Below are 15,688 nucleotides of genomic sequence, written 5' to 3'. Positions count from 1 at the left end.
AGAGAGACCTATCTTCATTCCTGTCCTCCATTACAGGTCTGATTATCTCCCTCAAACTCTTTATCTCTTCCCTCATCCTCCTTAGTTCCCACTCACACCCATAGTCCTTACACCTTCCTCTCTCAGCCATTCTTTTATCTCTTCACAGAAATGTGAAATAATAGGGAAATATCAACAGAAGTAAAATAGCGTGTTTTATGAATAGAAGTAGCTATATATATGTCAGATAAAGGAAATTATGTATACTACACAAAGGTTTCACGTCGATGATACAATCAGGAAACAAACTGTTAGAATAACTTGATTACAAAATACCAGGAATAAGAAGCTAACTGTATAGATGTAAATTAACTAATGCCTGTTGCTCACAGTAAAATTTTCTGTCAAATTTATTGTACAATAATTTAATTTTATAAAATTCCTGTTGCTCACGGTCAAATTCAAGTTTTATAAAACCTTTGATAAAACTTTTCATAAAATAGGACATGTTCTATTCCGTAAAATTAATTTTAGGAAACGAACCAATCAGCGAAGCTGACATCACGATGATGCTGGTGCTACGTCGTGAGATGATTTTGAAGCTTGATTGTAAACGAACACTTCTTTCTAAAATGGCAGGATCCGGGTGGACTCAGGAAGCTGTTTGTGTTTTACTGGACGAATACCAGAAATATCCATGTTTGTACGAGGTTAAAACGCCACTTTACCACAACAGAAATGCAAGAAGAGAGGCATAAAACACAATCGCTGAATTCCTATATGAATGCTGGTCTTTTAACCTCAGCTTATTTTCGACCAAGAACAGCAATCCTGTACCTCCTTCTCTACTTTTGATCCAATCCCGAGTCCAGCACCTCCTGGCATTTCTTTTCTTCCTTTTTACCACTGTACAACATAAAATTGCAGCTAAAACAGCAAGTTTTGCTTTGTTTGTTGTAGCCATACTCTCAAACACACTGTACGTTGAACAGCTGATTCTTGGTTTAAAAGTTTGTCGATAGATGGCAGCACATACTCATCTTAGTTCAGAAGTGATTCATAGATGGCCAACCTGATGCTTCCACGGATTTTATAAAATCATTTTACCGTGAGCAACACAACTTGTTTTCACCAAATTTTTATAAAATTAATTGTACAACAAATTTTACAAAACATTTTACCGTGAGCAATAATCATAATGTATAATTATGGAATTATTATTATTACTTGCAGATAGAAAAGGCAAGCAGAATACTGTCTAATAAGAATAGTTGCACTAGAATTCTAAAATGTAGTGAAGCTTATCCTAATTTCAACAGGAGAATTTTAGGAAGAGCCAAAAATCTAGACATGTATTTTTCCTACTACCTACACAAATTTCCTGTGCAGTACTACACAAATATTTCACTATAATAAAATTATAAAATAAAATAATATACAGTAGAGTCTCGCTCATCCGACATTCCGTGTTATCCGACACTGGTAGGCTTAATTTGAACTTAACGTAGAGGCAATTCTGGGACCCCCGGTGTGGAGGGTGCGACCGTGGGACAAGCACTGACTGTCATGTGGAAGGACCGGGTTTTCCTCAAGGACAGGTGCAGCGAGTTTTCAGTCATTGTTCAGTGTAGTATTAGTTGGGTACGGATGTTATAGTTTTCATATCCTCTAGGAGTATGGTGAGTAAATGGAAGAAAGTAATTGTTTCTGTGGAAGACAAGTTGACTGGCTTAAAGAGACTGGACAAAGGAGAAACTTTTCAAAAAGTGGTTTCAGATTATGGTGTTGTACGTGTTACAGTGGGAGACTGGAAACATAAGAGGGAAGAAATTGAAAAGTGGTGCTCTACCAGAACAACAAGTGTTGCACTGAAAATAAGAAAAACAATGAAAAATGTGAGTACGAAAAAGTAAGTGAAGCACTATTTCTTTGGTTCACTCAAAACCGGAAAAAAGGCCTATCAATATCTGGCCCCATTCTGCAATATATGTCGGTGTATTTCCAGAACGGGTTTAATAAAAGGGACCCTAATTTTACTGCCAGTGCTGGGTGGCTTGATCGGTGGAAAAAAACGGTACGGCATTGGGCAGCTTAATATCTATGGAGAAAAACTGTCAGCTAAATCCGATGAGGTTGTGAAATTTAAAAGGAAATTTCAAGAAATAATTCTTGCTGAAAGATTAACCGGTGATCAGATTTTTAATTGTTATGAGACTGGGCTAAATTTCAAGTTGCTGCCATCAAAACTCTCGCAGCCCAAGCCAAGACGTCTCCACCTGGCTACAAGCGTAGTAAGGAAAGAGTTTTACTGTTCTTGCCTATAGTAATATTACCGTACTTATGATCGGCAAAGCAAAGAAGCCTAGGACATTTAAATACATTTCTGTTAATGTTCCTGTTCATGTTCTTCCCCCCTAACGTGACGTCAATATGCCGCCAATGGACCAAGGTGTGCTGGAAATATTGAAGAGGAAATATCGGCGGAAACTCCTTTCATCCCACATAGAGAAAATGGACAATGGTTAACGACATGATCGAAAATTTAAAGCGAAACAACATGAAAGACGTGGCATATTGGATAGCGCAGTCTTGGGAAGAAGTTGAAACAACAACATTAGAATGTTTTGGAACATATTGTTGAGTGAGGTTGAACATCGAGAGGTGGTACAAGAAGACATGGAAAACATTGTTCCCTTACTGAATTGCATTCCTGTCTGTGAGGATGCTACGACTCAAGATGTAAGTGCTGTGCACAAGATCAGCTGTTTGAACTAACTGACCCTGACATTATTCGTTTTGTGAATGCTAACGAAAATGTGGGTGATGAAGAAGAACGAGGCATTGCAGAACAAAAGGAGAAAACGATGACTCACAGTGAAGGATTATCGTCGATGGCGGGATCTCGCACCAAGACAAGGTGAATCAGCAAGCAAGCAGGCATTGTTGACAAGTTTCTTTTCGTAAGACATTTGGAATGTTTTCGTTCAATACTGCATCTACTGTACAATTGAATTGATAAGTCAATAAACAGAGTACCGTAAGACATAATAATACAGTACAGCCTTCCTGTTTGTTTTACTTCATTTTCAAAGATATTCTGTATTATCCAACATTTTCGGTGATCCGACGTACTCCAGGTCCCGTTTAGGTCGGATAATCGAGACTCTACTGTAATAGAAGTAAATTCACAGAGGCTTGCAGACTAAACGCTGAAAGGCATAACAGTAGACGGGTGAACTTTAATAAAACCGCCAAACTGCAGGGACTGATTCCTGACTGGAAATGGAGGAAAAATGTCCTACGAACATGTGTCCAGAAATGGACGGTGTGCATGCAACGACAACAAATAGTCCTGGAACACATAACGTAGCTGAATTGCATGCACGTCACAGCAGATGTTCAAAGTGGCCTCCATGGACTGCAATGCACGTGTTCAGACGCCGTATCATGGTTTGCCTCACTCTTTCACACGAAAACTGGTGTAGCATACACAACACTTTTCAGATGTCCTCGGAGGTAAAAATCCAGGGAGTTTAAGTCCGGTGATCTAAGAAGGCCTGCAACAGGGCCTCCGCGTCCTATCCAGAGCCTGGGGAAGATGATGTTGAGGTGTAGGCGAACTGTAATGTGGAAGTGGGGAGGTGCTCCATCATGCAGACACCACATAAACTGTCTTATTGCCAAAGGCACATTCTCAAGCAATCCAGGCAGAGTATTCTGCAGGAAGTCCAGGTACGTTCCTCCGTTGAGGCGTTGCGGATTAATAACTGGTTCAAGTATCTGGTCACCAAGAATCCCTGCCCAAATATTGATGCTGGTGAGACGCTTCAACCATTCCCCGGGGATTTTCTGTAGCCCACAGATGATGATTATGCAGATTGACGATGCCATTTTTGGTAAAGGTTGCTTCATCGGTAAAGAGGACTGACGACAGAAATCCCATAACTGTGATGGGCTGGTGCAAAAACCATTGACAAAATCCTTCCCGTAGAGGGAAATCCGCTGCTGATAATCCTTGCACTTGTTGCAGGTGATAGGGATAATAGCAGTTGTCGTGCAGGATACACATAATCATAGTCTGGCTTACACCATGCTGGCTGGCCACTTGCCTGGAGTTTGTACTAGGGTTCGTCTCAATGTCCTGTAGAACCTGTTCCTCCAGATCTGGTGTATGCACAGTCCATCGCCTCCCTGCACGTTCGTCTGTCTGAAAGGACTCATGATCACACAAACGCCCAAAAATGGCTTGAAACATTGTGTGATGTGGTTGGTGTCTGTGAGGGTACTTGTTATGGTGTAGCCGTGCTGCCTCTCGAACGTTTCCATTGGCTTGGCCATACACAGACACCATCTCAGCTTGTTCCCGACATCAATACCGGACCATTTTGCTTCCGACAGTACGCTGCTTCAATCACACTATCTGCAACAGAAGAAACACACTGCAAGTAGTCAGAAAATTTAATTCGTCCGTGCCCTCTACTGTCGCAACGATGCATTTCTGGACACATGTTCATAGAACACTTTTTCCTCCATTTCCAGTCAGGAATAAGTCCCTGCTGTTTGTCGGTTTTATTAAAGTTCACCCTGTATAATGATTATGTTTGTATGTATGTGATAAAACAAGCATGCTAATTTCTATTACTACAATATACTACAATAATTCTAAACTGCGTTCGAATGTATCCTAATTAATTACTATCCTACTATGTGGAAACAGAAATGTTATGTTGAAATTCAGAAGAACTGTTCAAGGATTGCACAACAAAGCTAAATACACACAGAGATTATTATAATTTTTATTTTATCGTACTATGCTCTAATAGAAATGTAAACTGCCATTTTTTTCATTAAATGCTGAAATATAAAAAGGGGTTACTGTACACGAGAATAACACACGAATATAACAGGCAAGATACTGTCTGATGAAATACCTTACTGGTACACTACAATTCTCAACTGCACTAAGTCTTGTCCTAATTGTAACAGGTTAAGTGAAACAATACAGCTGGAATTAAAACTACCTGGTAGGCGCTACTTATTTCGTTTATTTGTTTAGAACCTAAGCGCTAACAGAAGAGAGATTTTACCCTACTAGATAAATATTATGCAATGATACAGAAAGTACGATAAGCACGTGTGGTATGTTGTTCAAATGGAGGTTTTGTTCATAAACAAGGTGTATTGACCATTCACATTTAACAGCCATGAAAGAATACACTTCATACTATATGTTGCAAAAATATATGAAAAAAGCATACTTTAGCACATATTTACACCTGTGCTATTCTAAATGCCTCAGTTGGTCTATGAAAGTGTGCCATGGTCTTCCTCGCTGTTTCTTGCCCTCCAATCTGCCTTCCATTGTGTCTCATAGTAAGTCTCTTTGTCGCAGAATTAAAAACCAAATCCTTTTTAATCACAATTCAGGGTGTATTAACTTATATGCAGCAAGGGAAATCATTAAATGGAGTCCCTCGGGGATTGATTCCGAGTTTCGCTCTATTCGTGATTGGCATAAATTATAATGTTGCTGCTTTGGATTCAGTTGCTAAAAATTCATGGTCTTCTGCTAGATTATAGCTCGTGTAACATGGCAGTCACAAAGCAACAATTACAGTCAGCTATTGGGAGAGTGATACAGTGGACGTTGGAACCTGACTTCCGGTTCTCGTTGGATAAGGCCTCTGTTTTCAACATCTGCTGGAAGTGCAGTCTCCATCTCCATTTTGAGCTTTGTTTACTGGGGCGTTGCTCTTCGTATAGTGGACACATGCCAGTTTCTCGGGCTCCTTTTTCTTTTTTCTTTGCTAGTGACTTTACGTCGCACCGACACAGATAGGTCTTATAGTGACAATGGGATAGGAAAGGCCTAGGAGTTGGAGGAGTACAATTAGCCTACGCAGTGGCCTCCACGGTATGCACTAGTCATGCGACTCAGTAGGCGTGCTAGGTATCAACTGATGAGCCTAGCCTAGCACACGGGGGCGAAACGCTGACAACCAGGAATGAGTTACCTGGAAAATTTATAATGTCTAATAACAGACCATTTATATTTGTATTATAAATTTACTCATTCGGAACATATTTTTCTGATTCCCTAGGGGAATCAACATCTATATCATCTGATGGCCAAACAGACATCAATTTTCGGTAGTGAGACAAAGTCTCTCACAGTGCATTGGCACTGCCAGTGGCTACAATTAGCCTACGCAGTGGCCTCCACGATATGCACTAGCCATACGTCTTGGTAGGTGTGCTAGGTACCAACTGATGAGCCCAGCCTAGCACACGGGGGCGAAACACTGGCAACCAGGAATAAGTTAGCTGGAAAATTGATAATGTCCAATAAAGGACCATTTATATTGGTATTATAAATTTACTCGTTTGGAACATATTTTTCTCATTTCGTATGGGAATGAACATCTATATCATCTGATGGCCAAGCAGGCATCAATTTTCGGTAGTGAGACAAAGTCTCTCATAGTGCATTGGTACTGCCGGTGGCTACAATTAGCCTACGCAGTGGCCCTTGGTAGATGTGCTAGGTACCAACTGATGAGCCCAGCCTAGCACACTGGGGCAAAACGCTGGCAACCAGGAATGAGTTAGCTGGAAAATTTATAACGTCCAATAACGGACCATTTATATTGGTATTTTAAATTTACTCATTCGGAACATATATTTCTGATTCCCTATGGGAATCAACATCTATATAATCTGATGGCCAGCAGGCATCAATTTTCGATAGTGAGACAAAGTCTATCATAGTGCATTGGCACTGTTGGTGGCTACAATTAGCCTACGCAGTGGCCTCCACGGTACGCACTAGTGATGCGTCTTGGTAGGTGTGCTAGGTACCAACTGATGAGCCCAGCCTAGCACACGGGGGCGAAACTCTGGCAGCCAGGAATGAGTTAGCTGGAAAATATGCTGAAAGTCGGTTTCGATTGCAATGAGGTCATGAAAATTCATTATTCATTAACTTGGCCCTCAATGGGTGACTTAAACGCACTCTACAGTGTGATGGCAGTAGTGCCAGACCTGTAGCTTAGATCCTTTCCAACAGAACAAAGATGGCCTAGATCACCATAGCTCAATTGGTAGAGCAACCGACTCGAAATCCTGAGGTTGTGGGTTCGGATCCCACTGGTGTCAGGTTGGCCATTTTTGTTCTGTACTTAACATCTCTTCAACACATACTAAATGTACGTAACACGACCTAATACGTTGAACGTTTGTTTCAAGTTACAATGCGGTCGTGAAAATTCAATATTCATCAATAATAATAAACATGGCCTATTTAATAATACAACTATAGAGATAGAACAGCAGGAGGTCTACGTATTAATATACTAACCTCTATTTCGTGAATTGTATTCGAAACCCATTGATTTTAGCCTTCACTTCATTGGAATTAGTGTTCAGCCATATCCTGCTAACAAGATCTGAAATTTTATTCTCAGCACCCTTTCTGGCATTCCTTATTATGATAAAGTGGTGATTTCTCCACGTACAAGCATGGATGCTTCTTGTATTCGTCTATACGGATACACAGCTTCTTCCGACCACATGGAAGTACCCATTTCTTATGTTTACTTTGTGCTTCATGGATTGTGCACTAGATGGAAGAAAGCGTTAACATCAGCTTTCCTGATTGGTTCCTGCATTAAATTATTCTTTGAAAATAGGACAACTGTTATCAAATTTGACCGTAAGCAGTAGGCAGACATTGTTATAAAACGAGTTGATTAATAAATTTGACCAAAAATTTTACCATGTTCAACAGGCATTAGTTAATGTGTTTATCAAGTTGGTGTTCTTGTTCCTCTATTCAGAGGAATTATTTTGAAAGAATTTAGTTTAATTATGCAAATATCATAATTTGAATTTCTAGTGAATTTGTGATTTAAAGCATTAGCAGAAGTTGGACTCTGTTGTAATCATTTACTGTTTTTGTTAATGATGTGCATAAATCTTGAAAGTTTGAGTGAATTAAGTTATGTGAATATAATTTGACATAGTGATCTGTTCTTTCTTTACAGTATCTGCAACATGGACTACTTTAACCAAATGTACTGCTTTGAAGATTACATTCGAGAAAAGAGACTGAGATTGAGGTAATGTGCATTTATTACTTGAAGTAGTTATCAGTGGTGAGCAGTGTTTCCATAACATTGATGTGAAGATGCTGGTCTGTCTCCTATTTTTCTAACTGTGTGGATGGGAGGTTGTTTTCTGCACAAGGGATGTGATTGTTCAACAAAATCATCCCGTATGTCTGACAAAGATGGTACAGTTTGAATGCTGGTCAATGCATGTATGGTTTTCAGAATGGAAAATCTTCTTCCTGTGGTTTGGAAACTATTCAGAAATGTACAACCCATGCCTTATGGTTATGAATTTAATTGTTGTGTTAACTCCAGACTGGTTTTTAGTTTTGTTTTTTAAAGTTTTGGCCAATGCATGTGAGATTTTACCACAGATATATACAATATATAACACCTAACATACAGTCGTCACACTGGACACAAACATACATGCACATTGACCTTAACATTGACATTAACTTCTTGACCAAAGATGGTGCACACAAATAAACTAAGATTGCAAACTGCCCATCTTCATCGCTAATGGACTTGAATCGAAGTTCCTGGGCATTAGAACACACCGCCCATATGAATCATCATGGCAATGGTAGTTCAGTGTGTAGGAAATTAAGAGGTTGTCTAAGCACCACACTAGTGTCTATCAAAGGGTGAAGACATTCTTGGATTAAAAAGTAATTCAAGAGCGGGTTGGGGAATAGGTAGTTTCTGTAGAAAACCATAAGCGATTAGCAATTCTGTGCTTAACCAAAAGTTGATTTCAGGCTTTTTCGTGATTAGCCCCATTATTTTCTGCAGTCATAGGACTAGTTACAATTACACTTTTCTTAAATTAACGTGAATAAAAACAGCAAACAAAACTGAGGGTTCAATTCAACAGATAATTGAAATATTTTGTGTGTAATCTTCAGTTATTTTTAAGTCCTGAGAATCTGAGTTAGAAATGCTCTTTTCTATGATTATGTGCTCTGGCTAGAAAGAGAGACCAGTTGATTTTGGTATAGTAGATGGTAACAGGTTAGTGCTGTTGTAATACTGTATAATATTTTCTTTGAATCAAATTTTTAGGTCTCATTCAGTGTTAAATAAGGAATATGATTCTTAAATAAGCAGAGGTGCCAACTATTACGGATTGTCCATAATTATTACTGATGTCACCTCACGATTACGGAGTTACGGTCAAAGGGGAAATTATTACGGAAAAGCTGACATTATCACAAAAAAATAATTTTCGATGGAAACAAAAGAACAGGAAAAATGTTGAGTCCTTTCGAGCCTTTCTCCTAAATGGTCTTTGTTTCAATGCTTGTCAGTTGGCAACGATACTTATTCGATCGTGACTTCCTTTTGCTACCTATAAGCCTTGTAAAATTCATTGTGAATGAAGGAGCTCAGGCGCTGCTCTTCTCCACTACAAATCCTTCAGTAATGTTTTATTTGCTGTGTTAAGTGTACCTGACAGTTGACAGAAAGATTGAGAAAGAAGTGAGGCCTACATTAAGCACATCTACACTGGTATCGCTTATGGTTCAGAAAACGAAAATGTCATCACAGTTCAGAAGGATGCTTCAAGAAAAACTACACTGAAAAGCAGCTCCTGCGTGAGAAACAAGCTACAAGGAATGTTTTATCACAGGACCAACACGTTGCGTGCAAATGTTATTGTGTAATATGATATACTTTTGGATAGATTGCTAGAGGGAAGGGCAAAAGGGGTGTCTTTATCAAGAAGGAAGGAGCATGCTTTGGACTTGACTGGAATCTTTTCTCGGGGGTGGAGGGCGATTACTGATAATCCATTTCGAAGTTGGCACCTCTGAATAAGTATACTTACCTATTACTACCTACTACTTACCTATTGCCTCAATGATGAATTGATATACAAACATAACAACAACTTCTAGTATTGCACATTTAAATCAGCAACTTGATTCTAGTATACAACGATGTGTACATACATACATTTTGTCCTTCCCTTCATGGCCAGGTCCATTTTTCTCTTAGGTAACCTTCTCTGTTTACCTTCGCATAGCCCCATTGTCAAAGTTGGTTCTTATACTGAAGCTTCACCCGTCTAGTTAATTTCTTACTTTTCCTTTATCTTCTTACTAGCTGTAGTGCCGTTGTTGATGGGATAATCATATAGCATGTGCACGATTACATTCTTGTCCACTCCTCACGTTGTTCCCCAGATTCTGAGGCTCATAAGTAGGCATGCCTCTCCCTGTCAGCGGCTCGTCATGACGTACTTGCTTCCTTGTTCTCTGGGGCTCTTTGCAGCTTCGTAATTTTTTCATTATTGCTGATCTTGATTTGATTTTTTCCTTCCGGTATAAAAGAAAGCTAAGTATCATGTTAGTATTCAAAAAAATACTGACAGGTGTACAAAGCCTTTAAAAATTTCCGAAATGATCTCCATAGCAACTCTATAACATTAGTTACTGGTTCTTGGACTTTTACAGACTGCCACTGTATTAGGAAAAGGTTTAGAATAAAAATTTGCGATGAGCTGTTTTTGTGTAAGTTTCATTCATTCATTAGGCCCCTTGTGATGCACCCTTTCATGGTGAAATTTTTGGACAACTTATAGCTAAGACCCTACTTGACCTTTAATGAAACTGTAATACCAAGTTTCATTACAATCCACCCGTCCTGTTTTTTCCTGATGCTGTAACAGACACAGACAGACAAATATTACTGTATCGGAAAGAGATATAGAACAGAAATTTGCCATGAGCTATTTTCGTGTTAAAGCAACTGTAAGAGAGATACTGGAGTTTTATTCTTTAGGCCCCTTCTCAAGCACCTGCTCCTTGTGAAATTTGTGGATAACTTGTAGCTAAGATCCTACTTGACCAAGTTCAATCAATGCCTCTGAATAGGGATCGAGTAGATGGAATAATATGATGAACTAGTGTGTCATGTACCAGTAGATATCAGAAAATTTATGAACCATAGGAATGGCATGCTAAAAAAGAAAGTTACCCCACTCCCCACCAGTATTCATGTTGGCTGTTTAACTCAGGACGCAACAGTAATCCCATCTATTGGAGATGAGTGTCAACAGACGAGACAAAGCACATCACAACAAATAATGGTCAGTGTAATGTTATTGTTGATCAGTTTTGTAGGTCTTCACATTTAGTTTTCTTCTGACTTTGTGACTCCCTCTTGTCTTATTGTTCAAGCGCTCATTCATTTACGACTTCTTTTTCTCATTTTTATAATCGTCTGCACAATTTTCCTTGTCTGTATGGCCCGATTACCATGGAATTTTAGACTTAAGACAATCATGACGAAAACCATCGCCAGTTAACATGATTGAACAATAGTTCCGTGTTAGCAATGCTCAGCGTTGATATGGACTAAGCAACAGAAGTCTAAATTCGTGAATTCTATTATCATGGCCGGTATGGTAAAATTGTATAAGACATACATGATTGGAAATCATATTCCCTGGCTATAACTTTACTTTTTGCAGTACTTTGCGATAGGACTAATATCATAGGTACCAGGTGTCCACAATTAAACTGACGGTGTTCATTGTGGCACAGCAGAGGCTATAATGATCATAGGAGTCTGAAATTTTGTTGATATGCTAACTAAGCAATGCGCTCACGAATTATGGCTCAAAAAATATCATTTCCAAGACTTGCCACCAGGCAAAGAATGGTGCTATGCCATCAGAACGCGCAATATTCCATAACTCTGACGTCAGAATGTTCTTCTGGTGGTGCTGCATTGTGTCATATCCTTGGTTGTTGCTTGGTGATGCATGTTGATTCCTTTTGTGAAGTGAATGTTCATTGAAACTTAAGAAAGTTATACTTTTAAGTGTGAAACGTAATGGCTATTAAAAAGGGAGACCGTGCACTGCTAGTGAAGTTGTTTTGCCAGTATGGCAGCAGTAGCAATGCTGCATTGTGGAAATATCATCGACAGAACATAAATTGAAACCCCAAGATCTTCCATAACACCGTGACTTTGCCCTTCGTTGTTTGGTGCACATGGAAGTGGATAACATATGGCCAGGGAGTATTCTCTGGATTGACAGGGTACATTTTACTCTTAGGGTGCAGATGCAGCATGTTGTTGAGTTGGGAGGCCATATTGAACAGTGTTGGTAAACGTAAATCCTAATAAACGTGCCAGACTTACCATTATCATGTGTTTGATCTTCCCTGCCTTTTTTCTGTGACCTTACCACTGATTACAGTGCCATATTTTCAATACAATATAACAAGTAAATAATATTAAATAAGTCTAGGGACTAGTTTCAGCCACTTAGTGGCCATAGTCAGCCAAAATAAAAGTTAAGCAAATCATGTGATAACTAAAAGATATATGTATATAAGATAAAGATAATGTTGCAGGAATTGTAACATTAAAATACATATAACAACAAAAATGATGGTTGTGATCTTGTCATAATAATGTTCTCTTTAAGTTGGGTTAGGACTTCAGACAATGAAGTAGGCTTACATCTGGAAATGATAGCCAAAATTAGGAATGACTAAACAAACAGAAAGGAAATTAACACGAAGAAAAATTATTTATGAGACTGACCTCTAGAGTGAAATGTAGATTGCATGTAAAGTCTGATGTAGAACAAAACACCGATATGCTAGAGGAAGCAGGCAGGCAATGGAAACAAAAGAGTGGATAGGGAACAAAACATGTACTGACATGCTGTAGGAAGCAGGCAATGGAAAACAAAGGCGTAGATAGGGGGAGGACGGAAGTTAGAATACACTAGGGAAGGGGCAGAGGGAGGGAGGGGAGAAGGATAGAAGGGATGTCTAAGGTGGGGCTGAAGGATGCGGAAAGAAAGACTGCTACTTAGAGGGGAATTTAGAGAGATCATAGAAGAAAGAAATCTTTTTATCTGAGGCATGAAGTGGTGTACTTTCAGTGGCGGTAGTGTCCAAGAATTTGTTCGGCTCGCCAGGTGCGGGTCTATTGATTTGATGCCTGTAAGTGACCTGCACCTTATGATCAGGATGAAATTATGATGAAGACAACACACCCAGCTCCCTTACCAGCGAAATTAACCAATGATGATTAAAATTCCCAACCCTGTTGGGAATCGAACCTGAGACTCCTGTGACCAAAGATCAGGATGCTAACCATTTAGCCATGGAGCCGGACTATCTGAGATGTGATTACTAAAGATAGGAATTAAAAGGTCAAATAAAATGTTTGATTTCTCTGAAGTTTTTATATTGATTGAAGTTGGGGTTGAAAAACTGTTCCAGATGAATAAAACAATTTTCCATAATATTGAACCGGGGGCCTTTTTCTACAACTTACAGAATTTTCATGTCTTGGTCGATATTAGTGAACTGATGGTTAGTATCACCCATGTGATGTCCCATGGCCGAGAATCTGTTATATTTCAGGCGTTAACATGCTCCAAGTATATTGTATGGAAGCTGCTACCTGTTTGACCAACATAGGTGCGTCACAATATTGCAAGCGAGTCTATAGACATTTGACTTGGTGAAGTTGTTGCTGTGATTAATTGAAATGGTAGTATATAAAATATCTGTGTTTCTCTTATAAGTTTTGAGGGCTGTTTTCACATCATGCTTTTAAAATTTAAATATGTTTGTGATTTGCTAGACTTGTTTATTACTAAACGTGAAAGTAGATTGAAAATTGTAGTTTGTTCTTTTGTAAAGGTGGTTGAAGGTTGATGTTCATGTTTATTAATGATTTTCTTTATAAAGGAGCTGTTGTAGCTAGTAAATTTATCTATACTGCGAATGGTGTTTAATTCGTTTTTAAGTTCTTCTGTAGATAGCGGGATGCTAAAAGCACGGTGTACCATACTATGGTATGCTGCACATTTATGGGCATGAGGGTGTATGGAATTGATAGATTGTGTTAGCAGTTTGCGTTGGTTTTCTAAAAATCTTGCAGATCAATGTCTGATAGTTAGATCTAAAAATATTGATTTTTTTATCATTCTCTAATTACAATGTAAACTTTACATGTGGGTCAATGCAATGAAGATTGGATAGAGTGGTGATGGCGTCAGTTTCACTTTCGTTCATGATCACAAAAATGTAATCTGCATATATAGCCCAAAAAATAATATGATTAAAAATGTTATTATTACTTTTGGTGTATTCTATATGATCCAGATCGATTACCGCTAGGATGCCTGATGTCGACGATTCCATAGCTAAACCGTCTTGCTGATAAATAGTATTGTCAAATGTGAAATAAATGTTATACAAAACCATTTTTTTGAATAGAGATGAAATCTTGAATTTCTAGTGGGCTCAGGCCACTGTGTTTTATTTAAATTGTTGTGAATAATGGGACAAATTTTTGAAATTGGAATGCTAAGAAATAAGTTAATTAGTATGAATTCAGGCCTGCTAACTGCTAAAGCACTTCCAAAAATACATAAAACTGATGTTCCTATCTGATCCATCATTAATTTCAGACCCAGCCCTTTTGATAAAATTTCAAACTTCATCCAACATTTCCTCAAAAGAATTTACCATTTTTTAATCTGGGAATTCCATTAAGAACACTAATGAATCAGTTAAAAAACAAAATCATTTTACTATTCTCTCCATTCCTTCAATATTGTTAACATGTAGGCCTACCGAGCTCGATAGCTGCAGTCGCTTAAGTGCCCGCAGTATCCAGTATCCCAATTTCAAAAATTTGTGAGATGGACAGCAGGCAATGGTATGTTGATAAACGGGGTTAAAAGTCAGGTTGTGAGTTTCACAAATAGGAAAAGTCCTCTGTTTTAATTACTGCGTTGATGGGGTGAAAGTTCCTAAGGATGTAAAGGAGAGGGCATATAAGTCTCTGGTAAGACCCCAACTAGAGTATGGTTCCAGTGTATGGGACCCTCACCAGGATTACGTGATTTAAGAACTGGAAAAAATCCAAAGAAAAGCAGCTCGATTTGTTCTGGGTGATTTCCAACAAAAGAGTAGCGTTACAAAAATGTTGCAAAGTTTGGGTTGGGAAGAATTGAGAGAAAGAATAAGAGCTGCTCGACTAAGTGGTATGTTCCGAGCTGTCAGCAGAGAGATGGCGTGGAATGACATTAGTAGACGAATAAGTTTGAGTGGCGTTTATAAAAGTAGGAAAGATCACAATATGAAGTTGGAATTCAAGAGGACAAACTGGGGCAAATATTCATTTATAGGAAGGGGAGTTAGGGATTGGAAAAACTTACCAAGGGAGACGTTCAATAAATTTCCAATTTCTTTGAAATCATTTAGGAAAAGGCTAGGAAAGCAACAGATAGGCAATCTGCCACCTGGGCGACTGCCCTAAATGCAGATCAGTATTCATTCATTCAGTAATCGGGAGATAGTGGGTTCGAGCCCCACTGTCAGCAGCCCTGAAGATGGATTTCCTTGGTTTCCCATTTTCACACCAGGCAAATGTTGGGGCTGTACCTTAATTAAGGCCACGGCCGCTTCCTTCCAATTCCTAGGCCTTTCCTATCCCATCGTTGCCAAAAGACATATCTGTGTCGGTGCGACGTGAAGCAAATAGAAAAAAAAAAAAAAAAAAACCTGTAGGCCTACCCAAGATCGTGATATCGACGTTGTCCGGCTCCGTCTGTG

General features: G+C 38.9%; 1 protein-coding gene across 1 annotated transcript in view; it reads left to right on the top strand.

Annotated features, from left to right (window-relative positions):
- The window catches only part of LOC136876416 (uncharacterized), a 574,260-nt gene that overhangs the window by 10,319 nt on the left and 548,253 nt on the right, over nucleotides 1–15,688 (top strand). Inside the window, exon 2 of the mRNA XM_067150371.2 lies at nucleotides 8,022–8,096. Within this exon, the coding sequence (XP_067006472.2) occupies nucleotides 8,032–8,096 (65 nt within the window). The 5' untranslated portion in view covers nucleotides 8,022–8,031. The remainder of the gene's footprint in view (nucleotides 1–8,021; nucleotides 8,097–15,688) is intronic.

Source organism: Anabrus simplex, chromosome 6, assembly GCF_040414725.1.
Source record: "Anabrus simplex isolate iqAnaSimp1 chromosome 6, ASM4041472v1, whole genome shotgun sequence".
NCBI lineage: Eukaryota > Metazoa > Arthropoda > Insecta > Orthoptera > Tettigoniidae > Anabrus > Anabrus simplex.
Note: the sequence above shows the minus strand (reverse complement) of the source record. Positions and strands in the feature narration are given on the sequence as shown.